General features: G+C 40.3%; 1 protein-coding gene across 1 annotated transcript; it reads right to left on the bottom strand.

Moving 5' to 3' along the window:
• Positions 1-76: 76 nt before the first annotated feature.
• On the bottom strand, positions 77-25,425 carry slc7a11 (solute carrier family 7 member 11). Its single transcript, XM_031288312.2, has 12 exons — positions 24,883-25,425; positions 20,861-20,987; positions 16,127-16,242; positions 14,687-14,812; positions 11,851-11,950; positions 11,534-11,578; positions 9,641-9,764; positions 6,375-6,478; positions 5,701-5,797; positions 5,064-5,213; positions 2,407-2,584; positions 77-288 (listed from the first exon to the last, which is right to left on the bottom strand). The coding sequence occupies exons 1-12, from the start codon at positions 25,148-25,150 to the stop codon at positions 233-235; spliced, it is 1,491 nt and encodes a 496-aa protein (XP_031144172.1). The 5' UTR covers positions 25,151-25,425; the 3' UTR covers positions 77-232.
• Positions 25,426-27,967: the final 2,542 nt, after the last annotated feature.

The raw sequence follows: 27,967 nt of genomic DNA on the forward strand, positions 1-27,967 counted from the left end.
GGCTTACGGTTCAAGAGAGATTTCAAATAGCATCCCTGTCGCGAGCCCCGCTTAACAAAAAACAATGACAGGTACATGGCCTTTCTACATAAGTCTTTATCCTTTAATATAACACATTTAAAAAACTCACATTCAGCAGAGACATAAAAACTTTCAATTGGAGTTCCAGTTCAGCTTAGTATGTATGTGTGATTTGAAGGGACCAAGGAGGTGATGTAGTGGTGGAGAGCTGTTATTGCTCAGCAGGAACGACAAGCAGGATGATCTGCAAGCTTCTGTTGAAGGAATCTGGGGACACACAGAAAACTGTACAATGACATCATCTCTCATGATATACATTAAAGATTCACCGATTTGCATCGGTGCGCTGATATAAAAGTGCATGATGCAAGTGCACTGATTAAAAAAGTGTGCACAGGATACAACTTGGGATGGACTCGCAATGCATCGTTTCTAACATCTTAGCAATGATTTATTAGGGCCAGAGCGCCCCGACAGCGGCAAAGGCCCTATTGAAACTGAAGGAATTCTTCTTTCTTTTCCCGGCAAATGAATCGCCTTTTTGGGGACCTTATCATACTTAAAAACTCACCAAACTTTGCACATGCATCAGGCCTGGTGACAAATTTGATATTTTAAGGGTTTCGTAGATAGGCGTGAAAAAATGCCTCGCTAGCGCCCCCTACAAAACTTAAAGAACTGAGCCCCTGCAGTACGTTTGACGTAGACTAACGAAACGTGGTACACATATGTAGCATGTCAAGACGTACAAAAAAGCTCATAGGAGCCATACCCTTAACGCAACAGGAATTCCGCCATTTTTAATTGAAAGTTCGAAATGAGTGTGTTTTTGGCCATTTCCTCGTACTTTAACAAACTCCTCCTAGAGATTTCATCCGATCGACATCAAATTTGGTCTGTGCCATCTTAAGACCTTAAAGATGAAAAGTGATTGGAAGAAAAAATTTTGGTCATGGGGCCTGGCTGTGGCAGGGCGGCCTTTTTGTGCGTTTCACCATCGAAACAGGAAGTGGGTGTAACTTGGTGTACATTGTTCAATTGGCTCGAAACTTTTCAGGATTCATAAGAGTCCAACCCTGAGGACATCTAGAGATAGATATTTACTCAAAGTCATAGCGTCCCCTAGTGGCAACAGCAAGTAGACATAAAAGTCAAGGTGCTATACTTTAACAAACTCCTCCCAGAGATTTCATCCGATCGACTTCATATTTGGTCTGTGCTATCTCAAGACCTCAATGATGAAAAGTTATTAAAATCAAGACTTTTTGTTGAACGGTGTGGGCGTGGCGGCCATTTTGGGCATTTATCGATGAACGAAGAAGTTGTTGTAACTTGAGTGTACATTGTCATATTTGCCCGAAATTTCTCACGTTTGACAAGGGTCCAAGTCTGAGGACAACTATAGGCCAAAATTGACTTTTGGTTATAGCGCCCCCCGCTGGCAACAGGAAATCAGCGTTATATGACAAACATCATCCGATTTACATTAAACTTACGCCCCCTTTTATGACTTTTGAACCGTTTAAGGTATAGTCTTAGATATCATTGAACTCAGCAGAGAGTTCCTTTGTCATTGGTCATGGTTTTGCCCGCACCCTCTGCTTAAGCCACGCCCCTTTAATAATTTATGACCTGTTTGACGTAGACTATTGTGTAAGGTATCATCGAACTCAGCACAGAGTTCCTTTTTCATTGGTGACGGTTTGCGATGTCCTACGGTCGCGCAAATACACAAGCGGATGGAGTGGCGTCCGCAAGTAACCCCAATGCGCAAGGAGGTGCGAGGGCCCATCCAATGCTGCTTGCAGCTTTAATTTATATAGTTATTATTAGAGAGCCTATGCGTTTATATTTTAGAGACATAACCAATAATTTGTGACCAATAGTTTGATATTTAGATTGATTCCTCCTCTCTTAACTGTTTCACTGACTAGGGCATCTCCGCTGCTGTGGCCATATTCGCTTCTGTGGAGGCCGATGTCCGACTGTGTCACATTAGAGAGTAACATTAAGGAGGAAGAGCTACAAATTCCTCCAATTCCTACAAAGCAACGACAGCTTTCTTTTACCTGTATGTCATTTCTCCTCTACTCTTCCTGCTGTAATGTGTGCTGCAGGGCTGACCATCAGACCACCCCGCGCGTACACAGACACCCACCCACCCACACACACAGACACACACACACACACACACACACACACACACACAGAGACACCCACACACAAACACTACACACGAGAATCAAACTGCTGTGAGGCAACACAGTACCATCATATTACTTATACTACCTGATACAGACGTAGGACATATTTTACGAGTTCGGAGTGAGAACGGGTTGGTGTTGTTGAATGTGAATTTCCATTATATATTAAGTTATAACTTACCTAAACCCCTCTGAAGCCATTTTGGTCTGTGGTTGAAGTGAATGAAGATATAGTAGGCGGGGATGCCAGTGAGGGAAATGGCAAATCCAATCCCTGTGTTGACTGGGTCCGAGTACAGAGACAGGAAGACCATGAAGAAACATGTGAGGCAGAACACCACTGGGATGAAGAGCGGGACCTGTGGACAAGTCAGGAGTGCCATCTATTAAGATGTTATTAAGAACTATGCCCATGCTTGGACACTATGAGACTAATATTCTATCAGGATATCTGTTTAAATATGAATATAAATGATCCTATAATGGCCGAACTGAAGTGTAACTTTGTACCTTTGTAACGGGAAATTTTTAACCATTTACTTTAGCTTTGTCTTTACAAGAGTCGGCAAAAGGAAACCAACAGCGAAAACAAACTGCACACTGAAGCACCGCAAATAGCCGCGAAGCTTAGAGTCGTGCCTGATCGCGCGCCTGGCTATTCATACCGGGCGCCCATTTCTCCACGGCAGACACAAAGCTCTCTCTCTCACTCTCCGTGTGTGTGTGTGTGTGTGTTTGTGTGTGTGTGTGTGTGTGTGTGTGTGTGTGTGTGTCACACTGTCTATCCATCCGTCGGTCTCTCTCTCCGTGTGCCTAATTGTGTGTCTCGCTCTCAGCAGAGAAGTCAAGACAGCCAAAATCACCATGAACCTGGGTGTTTTAATTAGAAATTTGTTTTATTTTGTAAAGTATCCAGCTGCACTGTGGCCTTCCTGTATGTGATTACCTGCCTGGCTTGACACATTAGCTCGCAGAAGAAATAGGGGAGACACCAAAACGATTGCTGCAATGCGTGGGCTGGTGCGGCCGCTCCGCGCGGGCCGGTGTGGCCACCCCGCGCCTGATCGCAGCTGGTATGAATGGACAGATTGGATAACATGGGAAATGAAAATAGCTCTGCTTCATGGCACTTTGCGGCTAATCGCAGCCCTTCCGCGCCCGGTGTGTTTTGGCTGTAAAACCGGTGAATTGGCTGTGTGCTACCCTTGGCCATACTCAGACACAGGGCAGTAGTACTTGAGTACGGATTCAAGATGTTTTTCTATTGTCTCAGACTTGTCTTGGACTCGTTGGTATTTGGACTCGGACTTGTCTCGGACTCGTCCATTGGACCCGTCAAATATACTTGTTGGTCTCGATAGAGTCCAGCACTATATGCTTTTTTTCTAAATTAACTTCCTCCTTCAAAAAAAAACATTGATGAAGCACGCTTGTTCAGAAAACAGGTATTGGTTTATTTCAAAATCCATCTAGAACGGGCATTGACATTGGTCGCCTGGTACACACCTGGCTGGGTCATATACTGTACCTCAATCATCAGGCATCAATCATTTTCATTTTGGCCACAGACACAATGTCAGCGAGCACTTTGTACTATGAATTCTTTTCTTGACTGCCTCTCATTTGGACTCGGTCTTGATTTGGACTCAAACCTCTTTGGACTCTGTCTCAACTAATCCTGGTCTTGGACTTATCTTAGACTCGACAAAGCTGGACTTGACTACAGCCCTGCTCGGACACCTCTATCTCCCCGCTGTAAAAACTCACTGGGCGCTGCTGTTTTTTGGGGGGGGTATAATACTGTATTAACAAGTCACCCAAATTAACATCAATGCTGTCAACACATCCGGGGCCGTACTTCTGTTCTTCACAATAAAATGGCATGCTTCAACAACTCCAAATGATGCAGTAAAAGCTCCTTGATTTTCACTTTGAATGTAGAGTTATACCGACACCTGAGCGTCGCTCACGCATTCTTACTGCTTTCTCTCATCAAAGTCACTTTTGTTTGCTAATTAAACATGTAAATGTCCGTGTACATTTATGAGAATTCACAAGTAGGTTCTAAAGCTAGATTTATGGTTGTGCGGAGGCTCCACGCAGAGCTATCTCCACAGCCTACGTAAGTGGCCTGAATTTTATACTTGTGCGTTGGTGTGTGTGTCAATCTCTTTAAGAGAATTGCAGGGCCGGCGTGTGTGTGTGCGGGGGGAGTGTGTGGTAAAGAGAGTGAGAGAGTGACGGCACTCTCGATTAGCTTCGGAGCGAGTAGCAACTCCAGAGTCATAGTGAGAGAAACAAAGTGTCTCCCCTGTTCTTTCTGACCACGATGGGAAATCTGTAGCAGGAAAAGTTAACCCTCTCCTTGATTTCATGTTGTTTATGGAGAAGGAGAACCAGGAAATAAGTCGGGGGGGGGAATGCAACACTACCAAGCCATGGTCAAGCGAGGTGCGTCGCCGCGCCGCGTAGTTACATTTTGGTGCACATAAGGCTACAGCTAGGGGCTATGTAGCCACGGCATATGTAGCCACGGCATAGATTTTACGCAGAAGCATAAATCACGCTTTAGATGTGTATAAATTACTTCTTACGTCTATTTGCACTTCAAGGAAGATCGCCTAGGAAAAGCACCGTCAAAAAATCGGAAACTGCATTGACCGGATGTGTCTGGTATGGCCAATAGCTGCAAATGGTGTCCGAACATGGACACAGTTAGGTTACTAACTATATACAAGAACAAGACTGTGGAATACAATGAAGATAAGTGACCTGTATTTGGGTTAATATTGTGGCACAGATTCAGCTACAGCTGTGTACAGTTGTGGAAACACTGACCTTAAAGGGGCGGGGGAGGTCAGGTTTGGTATATCGGAGGTAGATTAAACCCAGCACCACCACACCGATGAACAGCCAACGCAGGAAGCTCATGAAGTTCAGCAGACTGTAGATGTCGCCTACAAACAGCTGGAGCATTGTCATAGGGTACTGTACACACAAACACACACACACACACACACACACACACACACACACACACACACACACACACACAAAGTAAAAAAAAAGAAGATTTTTACCCAATTTGGTAGTTGCAATGGTTAGACTAGAAGTCTCTTTTCTACCACGGCCAAAGAAAAATATTCTCGTTTGTGATTGGCTGGCAGGTGTCCATTAAAATCTATTTTTATGACACCTAAAAACATAGGTCAATTGTTTAACCATACTGTATGTCAACATGCAAGGTATATGCAGGAAACCAAAGCAACATTATGCGTCACGATGCCAGCAGATGATAATAAACATGGAATATGGTGAGTAGTATTTGATTGAACTTTAGTATTATTCTTGTCATTACAGATTACTAAATGCTAACTGCTATTTCAAACAAGGTATTTAGTGGGATTTAGTGTTGTCAGTAGTGTCTAATGAACAGTTATTGTTATTATTATTGTTCATATTGCAGTAAACTGACCAGTATTAAGACAGCAGCCATTGGAGTGTGTTTGTGGACATGGATCATTGACAAAACCTCAGGGAGATGTCCTTCACGTGATGCCACGTAGAATGTTCTGGGGAACACACACACACACACACACGCACACACACACACACACACACACACACACACACACACACACACACACAGACATTTCAGCAAGAATGACATGAATTTAGTTAATATTGAATTAATTGATGTATGACCTAAAACATGCCCATTTCAATCTTGAATCACATTCAATCAACATTGACATTATGAGATTATTTGCAGTAACAAAAGCAGGCGCATAGGTTCAAATAGTCAGGAACCTGCACACTATGAGGGTAAAAACTCCAAACAGAGGCAGTGAACTAGTGCAAAACATACTTTATGGAATCACTGTATATACATACACTAAATACTAGAGACAGTATTTCTTTTTTCTATAGCTCTCTACAACTGAAAACATATTTAGTGCTATATATGGCACTTTACTGAATATTTATCTAATATAAATATGTAGTGTGTTGTTAACCCAGCAAGCAATCATTCAAGTCAATGCTTGATACTCCACCAGCCACGTCCCAGAAGCATGCATGAAGCGGCTCTCCGGTAAGTGAATGTACATAGATGTGAGAAGAAAGACAGCAAAGACAAAGTATTTGTACCTTGATAAGGCAAATGTGCCACCATTCATGGAGCCGTAGCAGGACAAGGCCACAAACACCGGCACCGCTATCGAGAAGTTTCCCAACAGCTTCTCTGCAAAAGTCTGTGACAGGTCGAAACAGAGGGAGCAAAGTTAGCAAAGAGAATTTGTTGCTTCAAGGATGTAAGAAGTGACCAGCATATGTCAGCAGTGTATCTGCTCACAAACTCATGACAATGTATATCAATCCCTTATTTCACATGAGGATATATAACATTATTCAATAGACCTTTCTTTTGAGTATCAAGATAGATAGCTTATCCGTTAAGAAACTCTGACTTTATTGTTTTTGTCACTTACAGGCCTTCATTACCGAGTGAAGAATGTATCACAGATAGGGGTGGGGGGAAAAATTAGATTCACTGCAAAAATTTGATTCACTGCAAATTAGGACAACACAATGAGCAGAAGAAACACTTTCACCCATCTCACAACACATTCTCACTCCCACTGCGTAAAATACGGATGCTTGGTCAGGTGCCTTTGCCGTTGTTTAGCGTCCTATCTAAACACGCTGGGTCTGAACTTTTGACGTCACTTTTGACGTCACTTTTGACGGATTTGGTTTAGTAAAATATCATAGGTGGGGTTATAAAAGGAGACGCAGGACTAGAACAGGACAGTAAAGCAGGCAGTAATTGTCATTAATGGGTCATGCAGAAGTGGGAGCAAAAGCTGCTTATTATTCATGAAGCTGCTGATAAATCACAGACTATGCTTGTATAGACAAGCACTGGCTGTAAAGAAAATCTCATTGTCATTTAAGATCATTTCTATGTAACCACTCTATAATAATGCAATACTGCTTATGTATTTAAAAAAAAAAGAACAGTCGGGTATTGAACGCATTAAAGAAAATTGTCATAAAATGTCATGCATTCCACCCTACTGAAATAGGATTACTCCTGAAAAATATGTATTTTACTATGTACAGAAAATCAAAATGTTTGCAGTTATGATCAGGGATTTATACACATGAAACAGTTCTCCATCATGAGATTAAGAAAGCATTTGTTTTTGTTTTGTTGTTTTGGTTAGTTTTCTTTTATAATGTGCCTTGTGAAATGGTGGAAATGATGTGGATCAGTGACGGAAAAGACTAAAGTGGTTATTACATTCTTATTATACATTCGGGCAGTGTGTAATCCCACCTGATACCAAAAGAGGTTAACAGGCACATAATAGACTAATATAGAGTTTAGAAGAATTTAAGTACATCACTTTTTTAGTTTTCAACTCCTTTTTGCTCATTTTGAGAGGATAACAGTACAGTAACTTCTGTCTAAAACAAAATGCCACAAATGTTATATTATCCCATATGTAAGAGTAGTTTTATTTTGTTTCTGTCGACTTTAAATGAAGTGTATTTTTTACGATGCTAAAACTACTGTTTATTTACATGGAGTCTGGTGGCTTTAGCGAATACAATTTTGCGGGTTTTTTATGTTTAAAAAAAGGATCTTACTCTTTAACAGAAAGGTCAACCTCCTTAGAAATCCTTCCCATAATGTTGTCAGACACTTAGAAAGATTGTTTTTCCCATCAAGCACTTAGACACAAAAACATAAGTAAATAGCTAGTAAAGGATCATGTCCTTGTTGCAACCCAACTCCTACTGGTTGGCTAAACAGTGTTACAAAGAATATATTTACTATGAAGAAATTTAAAAATGTAAATATTGTAGCATTTTCATTATGATAATATTGCATTAGAAGGCACAATTAGCTTTAAGTTAGTATTGTTTTCTGATGCTGTCAAAGATTCTTAAACTCAGTAATTTGCTCAAATTCACACAAATGTGTATGTCATGCTTCAAACTCTTCAACTCTTTCTGCCTATTACCCTTCACAACATACCTCTTAATGATGCCGTCTACCATTACTAATTGTGCCTTGAGTCCAGACTCCTGAAGACAACTTCTAGACAAATTAAGTTTGAGATGTAAACTTTTGCTGGCTGTCTGAGGGGAAGGAAGAGTGTAATTGTTTTATCACATCACAGCCTTCTTAAAACAGAGAAATGCTCTTAACACCTTTCTTAAGGCTCTCCTATCTCTCATCGTACACAGGGCAATAAAACTAAGTGCATTAGAAAAGATCAGACATCTCTTAGTGAATGAGACTTCCCCAGCTAAAGGCTTACAGTAGCACCGATAGCAGTCCTCAGTCTAATAAGCGAGGGTGGCTGATATTAGGGGGATGTCCGTGATGTGATTAGCATTACAGGGCTGGGCGGGAACAATCACATTAACAGCTACTGGAAAGACAAGCTGTCGGAGACACTTCGCTAATAATTACATGTTAAGTGCAGGAAGGCAACCGCGGGGCTCACAGTAGAAGTAAACATCGCTAACAGCAGAGAGAGGTCAGACCTCAACTAAATGCTTTCAAGTAGCACACACCACTGCAGGAGAGCCAAGGCCAGCTCCAGCTTGGATAGGCATTTCAACAGACTGTAGGTCAAACACTGAGTGTTCACTGTTACATTTTAGTTGAATTTAAGTGTAGGGGCATTCCGCCACCATCTGTCTATCGCGTTCCAAGACAGCCGTGCCGTGATTGGATTTCATAAGGGCGAATTGTTAAATTGTTACAATGTAATTTAAAATGTGCTTTAAAAATAAACATATGTTTTGGATAATGTTTTGGATAATGTTCAGTTTCGGCAGCTTTACCTATGTAGCTAAAATATACAATGACTGAGGAAGCCTAGTGACGAGTCCATAGCAACCAGTTTGTGTGTTGAATTAATTACCCAGTGTGCTTTGCTGAATGGACTAGTTAGAGGAGTAACTTAGTATTTCAAGTAATGCAGGAAGTGCACATTTAGTTTCCATGCTTATTGTGTTTCCACAACAATGTTAGTGAGTAAATCTACTGAAATGGCCACCACACCATAACAGAGGAGTGTGATGTATAAGATGAGAAGGTAGAGGTTAAATCATGTAAGTTATGGCTGTAAAAAATAAAGGGCATCTGCACATCTTTGCCCAGTGCTAACCAGTACAGAAGGCATCCATAAATTGATGGGGAGGGTCATACCTCTTTTCACTATCATTTTGGAGGGTCATAGGAAAAATTTTACTGGCAAGGGGAGGGTCAAGTCTAATTTTAATGAAGATCCCAAAACTCCCCTGGTGGCACTTTATATAAATAACGAACAGTCCCTTAGTGCAATATTTTGTAGGCCTTTCCATCTTGGTTGAAAAGTGTTAGCATTACTTACCACAGCGACTGCCTCCGAGGCCAGGAGCTCCTCTGCTGACATCACAGTGTAGTACGCCACATTGGTCAGCACATAGCAGCAAGTCACAATCGCCATGGAGATACAGATGGCTAATGGCACATTCCTGATGGCAGGAGGGACATTGACAAAAGAAGTCATTCACATGTGTCTCACTCACCTTCATTTCATCTATATTATGACCTCTGCCTTTCTAGTCTTTGTACTTTATTCACAGAAATACAACAGTGTTGCTGGGGGATTTAAATGCACTTTGAGTTATGCATGAGTTAACAGATTTCAGGAGGATGCTCTGTACCAGAAAATCTCAAGTAAAATCTGCTATTCAAATAATGGTGGCCAGCACAAACAAGTACAGGCTGGGAATCACCACCACTATTACTTTGACAATGTGTTACGGTACGTGTCCACTGGCAAGCATCATTTCCACGCTTCCCATTCATTGTCTATGTAAGCATTCTAGCTGTGTTGCTGCGAGTTTGGAGGGACAGGGCGTTGAGTTGCCCGCTCTTCGTTTGCCTAAGGTTGAGGTGCAGGCTACTTTATGCAAATCAGCAAGGAAGGCCAACTCTCGAAAACTCTCTTAAACTGACTGTTGTCGATTTCGGTGAACTATTTTGCGTAAAATTAGGGAGAGTTTCCAAACGAGCCGCAATGTTGGTCCGTTTTTAAATTCGAAGCAGAGCTCCCACAAGTTAAAGCGTTCGTCCAATCAGGTGCAGCCGTCACAGTTGTAAGAGGGTTGAGCCTGTTTTCTTTGCTTGTCAGTGGTCATCTAATATAATATTGCCAGTGGTAAGTCCATCAAGCGTCCAATACTGGGAAGCGGGGCGATCCCTAACGTCAAAAACGCCAATGTGGACACGTACCATGATTGTGCCAATACTTTCTATCTTCCCTACCCTGTCCCTGTCTGTGGCTCTCAGCTCCAAGCCCATTGGTTCCTACTGAAGACGTCAACAAAATATTTATTGTTATTTTTTAAATGGGCTCGATAATTTTCTAAATCAGCTGACCACTGTTACAAACGTTACTCAGACAGGAGGAAATACTGCATTTGTTGGGGGACTATGTTTAGCAGGGGATTAATCCACATTTGGTGCTTTAATGAGTATTTGGGGAAGCAGGATAGTGTGTGTGTGGGATTGAGTCAAAATAAACTACAGTTTGTGACGTGTTCATGGTAACAAAGGAGCATGTCACCCAGTGCAACCGTTGTGGCTCATTGATGTGTTTTCAATCATTTTTGGACAACAATGGAGCTCTTTGGCACAGAGGAAGAAGATATATCAGGCTTTGACACACACAATACTTGTTAGTATGCATTCATTGTTGGTTTGGGTCTTCACATGAGATTTGTTGAGAGTAGAAAAGAATACCTCTCTTTTAGCTCTAATTTGATCAACTCCTGAGAAGCAACTCCTTTAGCAGCTAAATGCTCCACTATGTTCACCAGCTTGTCTCTTACTGTGTCTGCTGTCTGGTGCTAAGCAGGTAGCGTACAGTACAGTAGGTTTAGCCCAGGGGTCAGCAACCTCAGGCACGCGTAGCTCAACCAATGGCACACTAGCAATAAGTGTGCCAGAGAGTTTTGCGAAAATGTTAAAATCTGCATGCCAAATGGCCTCTTTCCCAGCCATTGGCAGGAGAACAACTTGTTATTTATGGTAGTTTGATTGTTTTTTTCCTGATCCGCATTCCGCAAAGACCTGCCCTACTCTGCCTCTGATTAGCTAGTACTCGTTGTATATTTTCCAGTGATATGGCATAATTTACCTTTGTGCAACTACTGATAACAATATTTTCCTTTAGGTTTTGAATTCGGCAAATGCAGACAGACTATAAGGATACAGCCAACACATGGGTTAAACTTACCGCTCTGGGTTATCTACTTCCTCTATCACAAAGTTCAAATAGAACCTGAAAAAAAACAAAAACAGGGTATAACCACCAATGATTGACAAATTGATTGATTGATGAACCACTCCTGAGTGGTCAATCATGTGCAATGCATATAGAACTGAAGTGAAGACACAAAATGATGTGCGACAAACTGAGACCATTTAAGAATATGTTTGAGGAATGTTTAATTCAAGATGATTGTACTGAAAATATTGTATTTGTGTGTGTGTGTGTGTGTGCATGTGTGTCTGTGTGTGTGTGGTGTGTGTGTGCGTGAGGAGCATACCTACCACCCAGCGTATGCATACATCCCAGAGTAGAAGGCCAGTGGCATACCAGACAGCTGCACTTTGCTCAGGTCAAAGGCATTCTCAAAGTTCTTGGTCTCTCCTGCAAACACACACGCTAAAGTTAGCCAAAGATACGGCCACCTCTTTTATTATTTTCCGCATAACACTGCATATGGGGCCTTTGGGCCCCTGTGAGTTTGCGGTCCTGGGGCAGTTGCTTTCTTGCTTGTAATGGCCAAGTGAAGCTTCATGATGTTTTGTGAACCATTTTCTTTATTTTCTGAGCCCACTAGATGGCGCTGTCTGTTTAACAAAAGGTTAAAAGCACACTGAATATCCATTCCCTGAGCCTTTTTCTTTAAAACAAGAGCGCCATCTATTGGGCTCAGAAAATAAAGAAAATGGTTCATGAAACTTAATGAAGCTTCATGTCGTCACCTTCCTAAAATAATGGCCTATGTCATTTTTTCAGGTTTTTCAGAAAACACAAAAAACTAAACGACCTAAGACGCACACGCTTGACATAAGTCATTATACTAAAGGTGTAGAATCACATGACCTGTTCAACTGAGGATGTAGGCAGTTTTACCAGAGGTGACCAGCACCATGAGGAGATGATTTAGGCAAAAAAAATCATTTTGGTCCAAAAATTATTTAGGCCATTATTTTAGGAAGATGACGATGTGGCATTCTTGTCCAGTTGGTAATCCAGCCTCAGATGAAACAATAACATACAACACATAGAATTACAGAAATCTACACAATTCCTTGTTATGACTATAAGTTGTGTTAAAAAAGGGTGGCTGTTTTTATAGTAAACGAGACTGGAGTCTGCAATTTGTGGAGCTCAGCAGGTATCAGGAGTACAGTCTTTGATCACTTATACTCCCAAATTTGGACTTGTTCTGGGATTACACAAAGGTCAACTAAAAAACTGATCTCTGCTTCCATGACCTGTGAAACAATAAAAAACTTAAATTCCCAAAAAAAAACTGCCCCTGAGCAGGACACTGAACCCCAGATTGCTCCCCAGATGCTGTATGTATAGCTGTCCACTGCTCCTAAAACTTAGGATGGGTTTAATGCAGTAATTTAATTTTACTACATTGTACTGTCGATTGTATGTGACAAATAATAATTGTATATAACAAAAAAGTTTTTTGTTATATACAGTACATATTATATATATGGTTTATTTGGTCTAAACATCTAAATGTAAAAGAGATCCCACTCTGCTATTCCAAGGACCTGTAATCCCAAAAAGGGCCTGATCCATGTAGAATCCGGTTTGGACATAAAATCACTTATCATTACTAATAAACTAATTGCCAAGAAACCTCCAAACCTCCCTGGCCATTTGGACGTTGTGGGTCGAGACGTACGTTTAACTGACATGCAGCACAAGAACGGGACAGTTAGGTTTAGGAAATATCGTGGCTGGGGTTACAAAATGTACGTTTCAGGGACACAAGGGACAGGAATGGGACATGAACCCCGGCCTCCTGGGTGAAAGTGCTGTGTTGTTTGACCACACACTCGATCATACTTCTGGCTACCTTTGTCTCTCTTAATACTACGTCATCTAACACCTATTTTCCACCGGGCGCGTCTGCACTGCTTTCCGGAGGCGCCGCAACCACCGCGAGCAATCGCAGCCATTCAAGTCAATACTTGATATTCCACCAGCTGCACCGCGGCGGGTCCCAGAAGCGTGCGTGAAGCGGCTCTCCGCTCTGCTAAAGATACGCGCCAGGTCTATTTTCACACGGGCTGCGGGGCGTGCAGGAAGTGAAACAGAGAGAGCATCCAGTCAATTTACCAAAAGACACCCCCCCCCAATATCAATATCGTACCGTATATATATCTCCTCTACAACACCATGGACAACGAGAGATTCATCTCGGATGTGGGAAAACATTTTATAAAGACAACGCCAGAAAAGAAAAGGCATGGAGTTTAATTGCAGGAGTGCTTGGAGTGGAAGGTAGACACTATGTACTCCCTCGTAATAAACACATGATTGTTCTGTACTTGTAGAGACAATACAATTGTATTAATACAAACAGACGCTAAAGGGTGATTTTTGTGTCAGTGTCTGACGCTGAGAGCCACTGACCAAGCGCTAGTATTTTACGAGTTGGTAGTGAGAACGGGTTGTACTTTTAGATACAGAATTGAAATTTGCACTGATGCTTTCTACATGGCAGGGTCGGAGGATGAATAGCTTTAATCATCAGGATCTGAGGAGTGTTATTGGCTTCAGCAGGTCTGCAGTTCAAGAAATGTGAATGATAATTAAGAGGTCATTTTTAGACAGTATAAACAGTATACATGATATGAAAAAAACAATTCCAGTGGAGTTTATAGCTGAGGTGAACTTTCACCAATATTGTAGTAATGCTTTCTACACAGTTAGGTCCATAGCTGAGGGGAAGAGTGTCTCTTCTGACCCTAACCAGCTGTAAGGACATAGTTAAATGCCTGAGTGGTTGCTTACTGTGAGCAGCTGTGTATCACGGCCTGCAAGGCTTCAAGTTTTTATTTACAGTGCATGTGGTTGTGTGAGACAAAGGAAGCCGTTTAATTGTTACAGCTGAGAATGTTTCTGAACAGCAGCAAGGGTGAATCACTAAATGTCCTACAGACTCTTGGTGGTAAAAGAGGCTATTAGATTGATGGAGATGTGGTGGCGGTGATGGGGCTAGGTATTGTTCAAAAACTTTTGATACCGATACAGGTACCTATACCTGGTATTCAATACTGGAATATGAACACTAAAAGTGTTGAAGTTCGGCACCCAGCCCTAGTGTTGACGGTGAAGATGAAGGTGTCTTACCTTTAAAGAGCTGGTACATTCCAGGCACTATGATGATGGCGATGGCCAGCAGCTTGCTAAAGGTGAGGAAGATTTGAATCCGAGCCGTCCATGTCACGCTCATACTGTTCAGGTACATAACAGAGGCTACAGGGACAAAGAAAGAGACACAGGAATTAGGTTTTTATTGGTCATTTTCAGAGCACACGATTTATGTCCAGTGACAACATTCAGTGCCAACGCAGCAAGTGCTGTAGTGTGTCCTTCATGGAGCAAATGTGAAAGTTATGACATATCTGACTTAAAGGAACACGCCGACTTATAGCCTAGTTTAGCACAGATCCTGGAGGTAAGGGGCTCCAACTAGCCTACTGCTCCCAATAAGTGACAAAATAACGCCAACATTTTCATATTTATATGTTGTGATTTGTATAGTCACAGCATGTATAAATAACAAGGTCACATGAGACACAGCCATCTTCTAACCGTATACAAACTGGGAACTATATTCTAAGAAGGCAAAGAACTGCAACTTCTGCTACTTGGGAGGAGTGATTTGCTCGCAGCACCTGAGAAGCCCCTTGGTGAGGAGCAGAGAGTAACAATGGTGCTTTTCAGGTGTTGACTAATCACTCCGCCCAAGCAGCAGTGCTTCGCCTTCTGAGAATAGTTCCCAGTTTATATACGGTTAGAAGATGGCTGTGTCTCATGTGACCTTGTTATTTGTACATGCTGTGACTATACAAATCACAACATGTAAATAGGAAAATATTGGTATTATTTTATCAATTTAACCAAGTGTTTTAATTGCCTAACCTTACCCATACCTCAATTTATCTGCCATAGGTAGGTTCCATAAGTCAGTATTATTACTTTTACTGTTAGCATTGTAACTATTACTACCATTTGTTTCTGATTTTTTTTTTTTTTTTAAACCCTCCCATGGACAGGTGTTGAAAATTAGCATGTGTGCTAAAACACTCAAGCAATGCATCTGGTTCGTCCAATGTAACTGTGATGTCAATGCCAAGTAAAAATATAATATAAAACTAACTATAACACTCACGGGGGTCACTTTTTGCAAGTACTTTTACTTTTTTTAAAGATTTTGTTATTGATACTTCTGTCCTTTTAAGATAAGATAAAACTTGATTCATCCCGATAGAAATTGCTGAAAACATACGACAACGACAAAGAGCCGGAACTGGAATTCTACTTTAGTACGATTATGAATGCAGGACTTTGACTTGTGATGGAGTATATTATACATTGTAGTTTTGCCACTTTTAATGAAGTAAATGATGACAAATACTTCTTTTCACCAATGCCTTCCTCCTTTTCAATGCACATTTCCTGTCATTTGCAGACCAGTTACAACTGGTCAAAATCATAATGTCATCCTGATATATTGTCACACTGATGTATTAATGTAACGGTGTATTAATGTTGCGGTATACGTACTTATGCTGATGGCGGTGGCCAGTTTGACAGCCATAGGGGGGACACTACAGGGCATGAACAGAGGCTCCAGGATGTACTGACCAAAGGCCAGCGAGATGACTGCCAATGCTGCAGGCCTGGAGGACACACACACACACACACACACACACACACACACATAAAATATACTGTGTAAATACAATCTTTTCAGCACAATTGTCTTAATTTAAACATTTCAATTTTGCATTTATATATTTTAATTTGTACTATACACATTGTACATGCATAGTGAAAAATGTATATTTTGTACTGTATTAATTACAGTTTTCGTCAATTGCTAAACGACAGTGGGCACAACTGTAGACACGTGCAAAACTCTAACCACAGTCTGCACAGCAGCAGTTCATGTGGACCAAACTCTAGTTCGTTTTTCATTGCTTAAACACTGTTTTCAAAACTCTACACACTTATCCCATGGCTTTAACCACAACCTGCACAACACTGTGGATTTACAGCACTTTGTTTAAATGCTAACACACTACTGTCAAAACTGTTAACCACACACACCAGAATGGCCTGATGAATTTTAAACACTGCTAATTGCAATTTCAGCTGAAAGACTAAGCAGGTGTATGTTTTAGACTTGTAGTGAACACATACAGTATATATATATATATATATATATATATATATATATATATATATATATATATATATATATATAGGAAGGCTCAATAGGACTCTGAAACACCAAGTAAGAATTAATTGATTATACACTGTACCATTTGAGAGAAACAGTGAACAGGTAAAAGAGCAAAGGTACCAATACGTCCAGGTAAGATGTCTGAGGTTACATACACAACTATAAAAAAATCTGAAAAAACACTTCCTTTACTAAAGTAAAACTGTGCACTTTCAGAAAGTAATGGAGGTGGAAGCAATGGAAACACTACATTCATTTGTATTTAAAGATGATGCAGGTGCATGGCAAGAGAGGACATCCAATGTGATGATGAAAATGTGTGGCCTGATGCTGGAAAGAGGCGGGATCAGTCCAGTTACTGTGTTCTTTGTTACTATTACATACCCTTAGGTTGTAACTTTTCCCCAGTAATTACGTCAATTACTACAGACAAAAAAAAAATATATATATATATGCAAACTGCTGATTTTCATTCCCTCTTGTTTACCTCAAAAACTGTTATAAAATAAAATAAATTCATGTGAAAGAATTACTCTTTTCTTTGAAGAAAATATTGATTTGTGTGAAGTCACTCAAATTATTCAAACTGTAAAGATGAAAAGTTTCTAATATGTGTTTTGGTGTTTGATGCTAGTGTTTTGACTGTCAGTGTGTTCCGAGTGACAGTGTGTGTTATCTCAGTGATGGATTGTTCATAGTGTTTGGCAGCACTGAGCCTGTTTTGAGATGTGTGTGAAGAGTTGTTGTGTTGTTTGGAATGAGTTTTGCAGGTGATGTGAACTATTTAGCTTATGTGACTGTTGGTAATGCAGACCGTAGTTAGAGTTTTGCACATGTGGCTTCAGTTGTGACCACTGTCGTTTAGCAACAAGAAAAATATTTATAAATGTTCAGGGAACATTTGTTGAACCAAGTTAACCTGGCCACTTACCAACCACAGCCTGTGTGTGTGTGTGTGTGTGTGTGTGTGTGTGTGTGTGTGTGTGTCCCTCCCTTGTGTTTGGCTACAGATAATTTCCTGTTTAAAAAAAAAATACATTTGTAATTTGAGCATTTATAGATAAGAGGCTTGCAAAAGTATTCATACCCCTTGAACTTTGTATATGTGTAAATATATATATATATATATATGTAAATATATATATATATATATATAAAAACACACAAATATGCTTTGGACAAAAATAGCAAATACTTTTAAATACATACATATATTTGTGGACATTGGTTTACATTCTGTGCATCTTTTGTATAATTGTTTTTTTATATTCATATACTATTCATATTTTTTACATGCATTGAAAACTATTTTTGTGTAGAGTCATTTATATATGAACCCCAAAATGCATTTTGTGTGTGCATTCATTCCTTCATTATGATACTGATCTGACCACATAGGCTTGGCTTCAAAAAGAATCAAATAAGGTTGGCTGGTCCCACAGGCTCATCCTATGGCTCATCACTGTTTCCCTCTTCATTTTCCACAACAGCCGCTGAGCTGCTGAAGCGGGGGAAATCTCTCTTTGTCTCCCCCGTTGTTGTTTTCATTCTCTGTCTCTGTCTCGGTTCATTTCCCATGGTTTCCATTGAGTCCCACTCGCCCAAGGCCAGCATAAAATTGGCCAGCTCAGGATAGCCACGAGACTGTTTATACTATTCGCCTATGCTGTGTACATACACAGCTTCACACAGGGGTTTTTTCTCACCTAAACCAAACTCAGTATCTCAATTAACAAGGTCACAGCCAGATAAGACTTTTATATGTGTCTGGTGTTGAGGGCTCTGTCACACAACACAGTCTAAATAAAATTCTCAAACACAGATCATGTGCTTGGGAAACAAATAATCTTCCATCAGTCAAGGGTAACTTTGTTTTTTTCAACCTGGACCCTATTTTCCTATGTTTTTGGTCCAAAAAAAAAGGTCCATTATTAAGCAAGACAGCTGCAGTTGGCAGCTGGGAAACAGCTGCAATGTGACGTTAATGGGAAGTTGCGCAACTTCAATTTATGTCCACAATAAGTGCTTGTTTGCCACTGACAGGCTCAAATAATTATTCCAAGTGTCTGACATTATGGAAAGGATCCTTGCAGATATAGACCTATATAGATCCTGTTTGTTTAACATGAAACAGCCCCAAAATCGCCATCACCAAACCCACCAGACTCTATTTAAATAAAAGTCATTTCATCATACTTAAACACACTTCATTCAAAGTCGACAGAAACAAAAAACTTTAAAAAGCCAGTCTTGGTCCGTCTTTCCAGTGGTTCAACAATCCCCACTCTGAAGAATCCACACCCTAAAGAAGGCTGCTTTGTGCCGATACGCGTGGGTTGCTGTCCAGTTCTACTTTCAATGTAAGATTTCGATATGAAATAGCCATTTAAATAAAGGCTTTTTATAATAATTTTCACAACACACTTGGATCCTTTTTTTCTTTGAAGCTTTTGTTCCCTTTCCAAAGAGCACCTTCATAATTTGTTTTGAACTTCTGAGCACTCCAGACTGTTTTCTTCTGAAATCACCACTCTGATTTGGTTGAAATAAACCCTTAATTCACCCATTTACATGTGCACATTTGCTGGCTCTACACATGCTAAAAGTATTGTTTATTTAAATTGAGTCTGGTGAATTTGACGGTCGCGATTTTGGAGCTGTTTCTGGTTAAACAAAACGGATCTTACTCTTTAACAAAAAAGTAGTCTCGCATTGCCAGACCTTCCTCCACAGTGCTGCGGAGAAAGGTCTGGTTAGTCCACACAGTATTCTGGGATGGGAGAAAAAATGTGCTCTGGTTTATTGGCCTTTCTTTAAACCAATCACAATTGTCAAAGCGCCGCACAGAGCAACGGCGCCTCTGCAAAAGGCGGCAGGAACTTGTTTTGGTAGAACACGTGTACGTTCAAAAGTTGTTTTAGTCGTGCAACAGAAAACTCAGAACAGAAAAGATAGTCTAGCTAGCTGTCTGGATTTACCCTGCAGAGATCTGAGGAGCAGTTAAAGGTCCAATGTGTAGGAATTTCTGTATAAGTTCTATGGTTAATTGGTCCTCAGATCTCTGCAGGGTAAATCCAGACAGCTAGCTAGACTATCTGTCCAATCAGAGTTTTCTCTCACACGACTAAAAAAACTTTTGAACATACACATGTTCCACCAAAACCAGTTCCTTGATTGTGATTGGTTTAAAGAAATGCCAATTAACCAGAGCACGTTTTTCTCCCATCCCGGAATGCTTGTGTGGACTAGCCAGACCTTCCTCCGGAGCACTGTGGAGGAAGGTCTGGCAATGCGAGACTATGAGGAGGTAAAAATAAGAGTGTGACACAGAAGTAGTATTCAACTCTGGTGTAGAGTAACTGTCTGGAACACAGTTAGAAATCAATTATGCTGCAGCATTTGAGAAGTTTCTGTGGACATTTTGAAACATATCTACTCAATGTCTTTGGGTTGCCATTAGAATCCATCGTAACTGCCGCAAATCCAAACTGAGAACAGCTGCCGTTCTTCATAAAGCTACAAACTTTCAGAGCTACTTTTCAAGCCTACAGGCAGAGAGTGTTTAAGACTCAAATAATAGATTGTTGGTGGAGTATTACTACAACCAGAGTTAGTGCAGTCAGATCAGTGGCACTGTGAAATTCATTTGCACATCCTCCTGAAATAAGTGACGTTGGAAGCCTGGTGACATAGTGGCTACTACTCACAGGACAGTAAGTGAAAACACTTAATTCAAGGGAATGCATATGTGCCATTGACTCTTACAACTGACTGCACACCATGCCTCTTTAGTGTAGCAAGGTTGTATAAAGTTCCATGGGGTGACACAGCTAATAGAATAGCCTCTTCAATTTTGGACTCTCAGAGTTTCTATCCCCTCAAATGTTAGCGCTGTCAAGAAGATTTGCAACTTCAGAAGCTCTGCCCCCCAGATTCACTGACAGATAACTACTTGCCGGCCGGCACATTTACATCACTTACTCTACCTTTAATGCAGTTTTAAGGTGACTGTAGGTTCATGAAACTTGAGGTAAGGAGGAGGTAGACATTACCTTATAGCAATGAGATCAGCCCATAGCCTTACGAAAGCCATCTGAGGTCCAAAGGCTTCCAGTATATACGTGTAATGCCCCCCAGACTTCTTAATACAAGTCCCCAGTTCGGCATAAGACAGGGCTCCTGCAGTGACAGAGGTGACAGAGGTGACAGATTAGCTCTGGCTCTAAAACAAGAAGGCAGGCACAAAACAGTCCCCAGGGCTGTCAAACTGTCTCAGCCACATCTACAGAGATGTACAGTCCCTCCCTGGGCCCCATGATCCGCCAGACTGTAGGAGCCTTTCAGGATCTCGACCCATAACTTGAGAAAAACAGATTTACACGGACAAGTTTTAATTACAAGTTAAGGGAATACGAATTAAGGGAAGCGGGAAAGTGGTTAAGGTAGAGTATAAGAGGATAATGTGCTTGGACCTTTCATTACTGCACAAAATCTGAAGGATTTAAGGATACTGCAACAATATATGCTAGAATACACAGATGTGCACGGCTTTACTTCGGCACCGCCTTCTGCAGCACTGATATTTCAACTCTGTCTCCTGGAAATTGCTGTTATATAGTACTACATAGGCCTGTAACAATTATTACATAATTCACAATATTTTTAAGTAATCGGCGTTTCTTTGTTTAACCGCAATTAATTGCTAAACTTAGCTAAGGTCCTAAGGGGTGTGACTGTTGATGGTTTTGTCAATTTAATGTTCTTTTAAGAAAGAAAAAAAAAATTCAACGTTTTATGATAATAAAGAGGTGTAGTATATTTCATAGGCTGTTGTTACATTATCTGAGTCACATAACTGTGATATAAACAAAAGATGTATATATGTAAGATGTATGTATGGGATTCATTCAAAACTTCTTTTGAATTTTAACTGAAAAATAAATACATAAATAAATATTTTTGAATTTGACTGAAAGAGGCTTGCTTTTTAGGCAACACAAGCACTTCGGTTAGGGTTAGGGAAAGATTGTGGTTTCAGTTAAATGTTAATAAATACATCATGTCTCATACTTCAAGACACTGCTGCCTTTTTTTAAGTGTCTGACAACAATATGGAAAGTATCACTACAGAGATAGGCCTTTTAAGATTTTAAGACCTTTCTGTTAAGCAGAAACAGCTCTGAGGTCACTTGAGTTAAAGCCACCAGACTCCTTTTAAAAAAAATTACTTTTAGCGTGTATAGAGCCAACATGCAGTATTTTCACATATAAATGGGTAAACTGTCTTTATTTCAACCAAAACTAGAGATGTAATGGTTGGAAAAGTTTCATAGTTTTATTTTGTTTCTGTCGACTTTGAATGAAGTGTACTTTACGATGCTAAAATTACTGTTTATTTACATGGAGTCTGATGGGTTTAGTAAACGCAATTTCGAGGATGTTTTTATGTTTAAAAAAAGGACCTTACTCTTTAACAGAAAGGTCGACCTCCTTAGAAATCCTTTCCATAATGTTGTCAGACACCTAGAAAATTAATCTGATCCTGTCAGTGGCAAAACGAGCACTTTTGTGAAGGTAAATACAAGCTGGACAATTGCCATATTAACTTCCATTGTAGCTTGTTTCGCCAATCTCGCTTAATACTGGACCAATGTCAAAGATTGTTGTTCCCATCAGTCATTTAGACACAAAAACATAAGAAAATAGGGTCCAGGTTGAAAAAACGGTAGTTACCTTTTAAGACTTTTTAATTTTTGAAAAAACTTTAACATTTTACAATAATTTGGAGCTCCCCCTGCTTTGACTCTGAGGACCCCTGTTGATGATCCCTGGCGTAAGGTATTACAATTTCCAAAACATTAATTATTAGGGCTGTCAATCGATTAAAAATTTTAATTGAATTAATTACATACTCTGTGATTAATTAATCTAAATTAATCGCATACATAATTTTTGCCTGGTGCCTTAACGATGCCTGAACCGATACTCTTTAAGAAAGTAAAAAAAAAAAGAAAAAAAAAGGTACTAAACAACAGTCGGCGACATTAAATAACGGCTTGTTTATTTCTAGGCCATATGGTCACAATTAAATGATTTAATAATAATGTAATAACTATAACAATAACTTATTTCACTAGTAAATAGCTGTTGAATGAGAAAAACAACCACCAGATGGGAGAAGGGCATTTAACAATAACTTTAAATGCACCATGAAGCTGTAGGTTACCAGTTTCATTGAATGCACCGTCTGTGTTGTTTTTTTCTGACAACGGCAGCTGCACATTGTTACATCCCGGTGTTGAATCCTCTACAGTGAAATACAGTCACACTTTACACCGTTTAGCGTTAGCTGTCAGCATTTTCCGTGTTTAATCCAGCTACTAGCTAGCGGTAGGCTAACGTTAGCTGCTGTCGAGTATAGTGTTAACTAGCGTCACGTGCAGCGATGTTTCTGTTGCCTGTAACGTCCGTTTTCAGACCATCAGAGAGCAGCGCAGACATATCAGTGGCGCCGAAATGAGGAGCCGAAATTTGCGTTGCTATTCGGTCCGGTAGATACAGGTCGTTAAGACACTAGTGCCGTATTAGCACCGGATTTTGGTACCCAACCCAGGAAGAAGGATTCAGGAAGAAGATTTTTATAAGTAAATGTTCCAATTAATGATCCAGGCAGCGCTTTCTCATCTCCCTCCTTCATTTTTCAGTCGAATGGTGGCTAGAACGGCTCTGGGTCAAAGTTCAATATGGAATGGATTAATCTGCGTTATTTTTTTTAACGCGTTATTTTTTCTCAGATTAATTAATCGAAATTAACGCGTTATTTTGACAGCCCTATTAAATTATATTACAGTTACTTATCCAAGTAACACTGCGTTACTGCGTTACCAGAATGTGGTTTGTTTTTTGTGCCAGGTAAGCTTTTCTTAAATGACGTGATGCGTACGCTAGCTAAAAAGCTAAACGAAGGCTGGAGGGTGACGGAGAGGGAGGAATAATTTCAACAGCTGGAAGTATTGTCATTATATAGAGGCTTTGATCCAAGTGGGAACATGGATGACATCCAGCATGTCAATTTGAGCCTCTCCTCTCTCGCAGGCACAGCGAGTTATTATGGTGAATGGGATTCTGCGTCACCAGGTCTTTTTTTATAATGTAAGCCTACTGTATAGGCCTATGTAAATGTGTGATAGTCTTTGTAACATACAGTTACAGCCTGAATGCAGAATGTTTTTGTTCCAATTAAGTAGAACGAGTTCTAAAGGAGCTGGCAGGTTGTGCGTGTGTTTTGTGTGTTGTTGTTATTTATTTATTTTTTTTTTGGGGGGGGGCACAAAAGTAATAAAGTAATATAACTAACTACTAATTACTTCTGATTCTAAGTAATAAGTGAAGTAATATTATTACTTTTTTAAGGAGTAATAAGTAAAGAGTAACATATTACACTTCCTGAGTAACTTGCCCAACACTTTTTGCACTAAAGATGAATATAAAAAACAATTGATCGTATTAAATATACTGTATATTGTTGTGCATCATAAAACCAAGCTTAATCATGTTTTTTATAACAATAAAGGAGCAACATGAGCTGAGCTGACAAAGCAAGCAAAAACTTGGCTTTTAGTTAGAAAAGAGTAGTTTTCGCTCCTAAATTGTACATAAAAACCTGCTTAACTTAGTTTTTTTTGTACTTTTGTTCATAAACAGCACATTAAGCTTATGCCAATGTTTTTAGTAAGGAATTAAAAAAAAACAACAGTAAGTTGTACTTACTTAAATAAATGTCACATAAAAACTACCCAGCAGCAACTGCTGGGTAGTTTTTCTCTAGGAAGAAGACATTTGATGTGTCACATTGCTATACTTATGGACTTCTGTTCATCATTTTCTTCATTTGTTCTCAGGAGTTATTTAACCCTTGTGTCGTCTTTCTGTTGACCATGCAATTTTTTTTGTACTGTACAGACAGTAAACATATTTTGTAACATCCACCAGCACCTTTCCCATTTAATGTAGCAACTCTCAAAATATAGAAAAGACAGCTTTTTCATACGGATCCACCTGTGAACTAACTCACCGAAGAGTGACAGCACCCCGCAGGCGATCCACACTATCAGGGACATTCCTACACTGCCCGAGTGCTTCAGGATGCCCTTTGGAGAGATGAAGATCCCAGCTCCGATGATGGTGCCAATGATAATGGAGATCCCTCGGAGCAGCGTCACCTTCTTCCCCAGTCCCACCTTCCTGTCGTCTCCGTCCTGCAGAGTCCCATTTTGGGAAACTTTGTGTCCACTTGCAGCGACTTTTCCACCATTCTGAGTAGATGCAGACCTTTTGGTCATTTTTGAAACACTGCCTAACACACTCAACCCTAAGCAGTCTCTCTCTCTCTCTCTCTCTCTCTCTTTCTTTTTGGAAGGGACTCAAAGTATGTTTCGCCTGGGATCTGTTCTAGCCAGGACCCACTCAGCCTGTGTGACTGGTGCAGGCAAAGTTACAAAACTCTCTCTCTCTGTCTCTCATTGTCATTCATGCTCCGCTCACTAATCTCTCACTGTACATCCTGGAGGCGTGCTCCTAACCCCTCTGGCTTCAAACTTTCGTAGTTACTCTGTCTACTACTAGTATTGCTGTCTCGTCGTGTGTCTGCTTTTCTGTAGTCCCTCCCCCCGCCTCCTCTCTGTTTCTGTCAAGCCTTACAATTATTTCTAAAACCATCTGTTGCTCACTTGGGTGAGGTGTTGTGCTTTTTTAGTGAAAGGTGATCATAATACAACCAAGAGGGTTTCACTCTTGGCACCTGTTTTCAAAGTGGCCCTATAATAACAAAAGCTGTAGAACTTCTGTCCCAGGATCCATGGCAACCAGTAGAAATGGGCTGGGAGAGGACAGCAGACACTTTAAGCCAGATTTCTCACAGTGGTGGGGTATGGGACAGCGTGTTCCAAAACTATTGATTTATACGGAACAATTCAACTACAGCCACACACACTTTACACAAGTTTATTTGTATTGCAACATTTACAACAAATGCAGCTCAACTTTGTACTCATGGAGGTGACATATTGAAACACTGAAGAAAAGTGTGTGGAGCTGATAGTCTTCATTAGCTTTATAGTGGACGTTCATCAATATCAAAAAGTTACGCACCAAAGCTTTAAAGGCAAGTGATATGTCATGTCTTTAATTATCTACAATCAACCTGCTCTTGCTTCTAATTTTACATGACACATGATTCTTATTGATTTTTTTTGTTAAATGTTTTCTTTTCTTATTTTTCTTAGTTTCTTACTTTTCTCCTCTTGGTACCTGTTCGTGCATATACTGTAAAATAGCAGCACAATTGTGATGTTTGCAAACTTATTGTGTACTTACATGTATATATCTTTATTATATATTATATTATATATGAGAATGTTGATGAGATATTTTGGTGTGGGGGTTTAAACGGAGATTAGTTATTCTACTGGAGCTAAAAACACGTGTGCTTTTGGCTCAAAATGGCGCTTAAAAACTGTAGCTTAAAAAAAATTAAGAATGTAAATGTAGCCTGTGGCTCTGGGCTCCAAATCAATCTTTAAAAAAAAACCCATCACAAATGGAGACCATCTTGCGATGGGATCACACCAGTCGCGACGGATGTGTGTAAAGTGGTGGGGCATTTGAACATTAAAGCATGTAACCATGAGAAACCCAGAACAGAAGTCAAACGTAAAAATTAGCTTACCGTAATTCCTCAAATAAAAACCGGTAGTCAATTAAAAGCCGGGCCTCTGATAATGGCCGGGGGCGTGGACAACACAGACAAATAAAGACCGGGGAAACATTTGTGTGGATAATCTCCTTAGTGCCTTTCATATAATATTAAGTAAAAATAAAATTCAAGTTCATTGTAATGTACATTTCTACCAATTTAATTTAACAGATTCAACAATATATTCATGCTTTTTTCCACACTTTGTTTTTCTGGATTATGGTACTCATATTATGGTATTATGGACTATGGTAAAGTATTATTGTCCTACTGGTATTTCAATGCGGTTACTCAGCCAAGTGTAGTTTGTAGTAACGTACAAGTACTAAACTACTGTATGCTCTTATTGTAATCTACCAGCAATACCGTAGTACCTGTATGTGAAATATATACCCGGTACGTTTACAGGCTGACATTGTCATGGGTCAGTGTCTGTCTCCCTGTCCTGTCTGTGTTCCTCTCCCTTTTTCCCTGTGTGTGTGTGTGTGTGTGTGTGTGTCTGTGTTTTTTTTTCTTCACCTGTGGTGGAGAGAGGCGTGGTCCTACCTGGCTTGGCGAGAGGAGGTTCCTAGGGAATCTAGGTCAAGAGGCGTGGTCATTTTCTCCTGCTCTGTTTCCAACTCAGCTGCAGCACATCAACTCCAATCACCAAACAGTTATCAACCCGGGCTGTTCACCTCTTCAGTGCCAGTTCGTTGCAACCATTCACGTGGTAACTTGGCTCCAGAAAATCCGATTAGTGATTCTGCTCCTAATATCTCGGCTAGCTCTGTGCTTAACCTGAACTCTAGTTCATTTGTTATTTTCTCTGTTCAGATTCCGTCTCTGGACCTGCTGCTTACCTGCTGTCTCCTGTTCTCCTGCCGCCTGCTCGCCTCTCCCACCAGCTCTCCTCGCCGCTACCTCGCCACTCAGTTTCCAGAACTACACCTGGAAGATCAGGACCAGACCCTCTCTCTGCGCCATCATCAAGGCTCAGTCTGTCTAAACCACACACCCGTCTGCCCGCCTGTCTCCAGCGGCGCCCCATCTGGATTCATTTCTCCAGCTTCATTCATCCCAGATAATTCCAAGTTTGTTCAATAAACTATTTAACTGCTTCCCTGTTGTCAGTGTGTTCCGTCTCTGAGTTCTGGGTCAAAAATACAAAGACTTAACAGACATAATGGTGGTGTTTGATTAATTCTGACCCAAGTTGCTTTGTTGCCCTTCTGGCTGTTGTTGTATATGGTGATTATTTTTGCAAATATTTCTTAAAAAATGAATGATCTCTATCCACTGGAACGCTATGGCTTTTAATTTAAAACAGTTTATTTAAAACAATTATACTTATCAAACAGATGGAATTAGAAATAAAGGCCTGCTCTAACAAAAGCCTGCTTCAAATAAAAGCCTGGTACCTTCT

This window comes from Sander lucioperca, chromosome 1, assembly GCF_008315115.2.
Source record: "Sander lucioperca isolate FBNREF2018 chromosome 1, SLUC_FBN_1.2, whole genome shotgun sequence".
Taxonomy (NCBI): Eukaryota; Metazoa; Chordata; class Actinopteri; order Perciformes; family Percidae; genus Sander; species Sander lucioperca.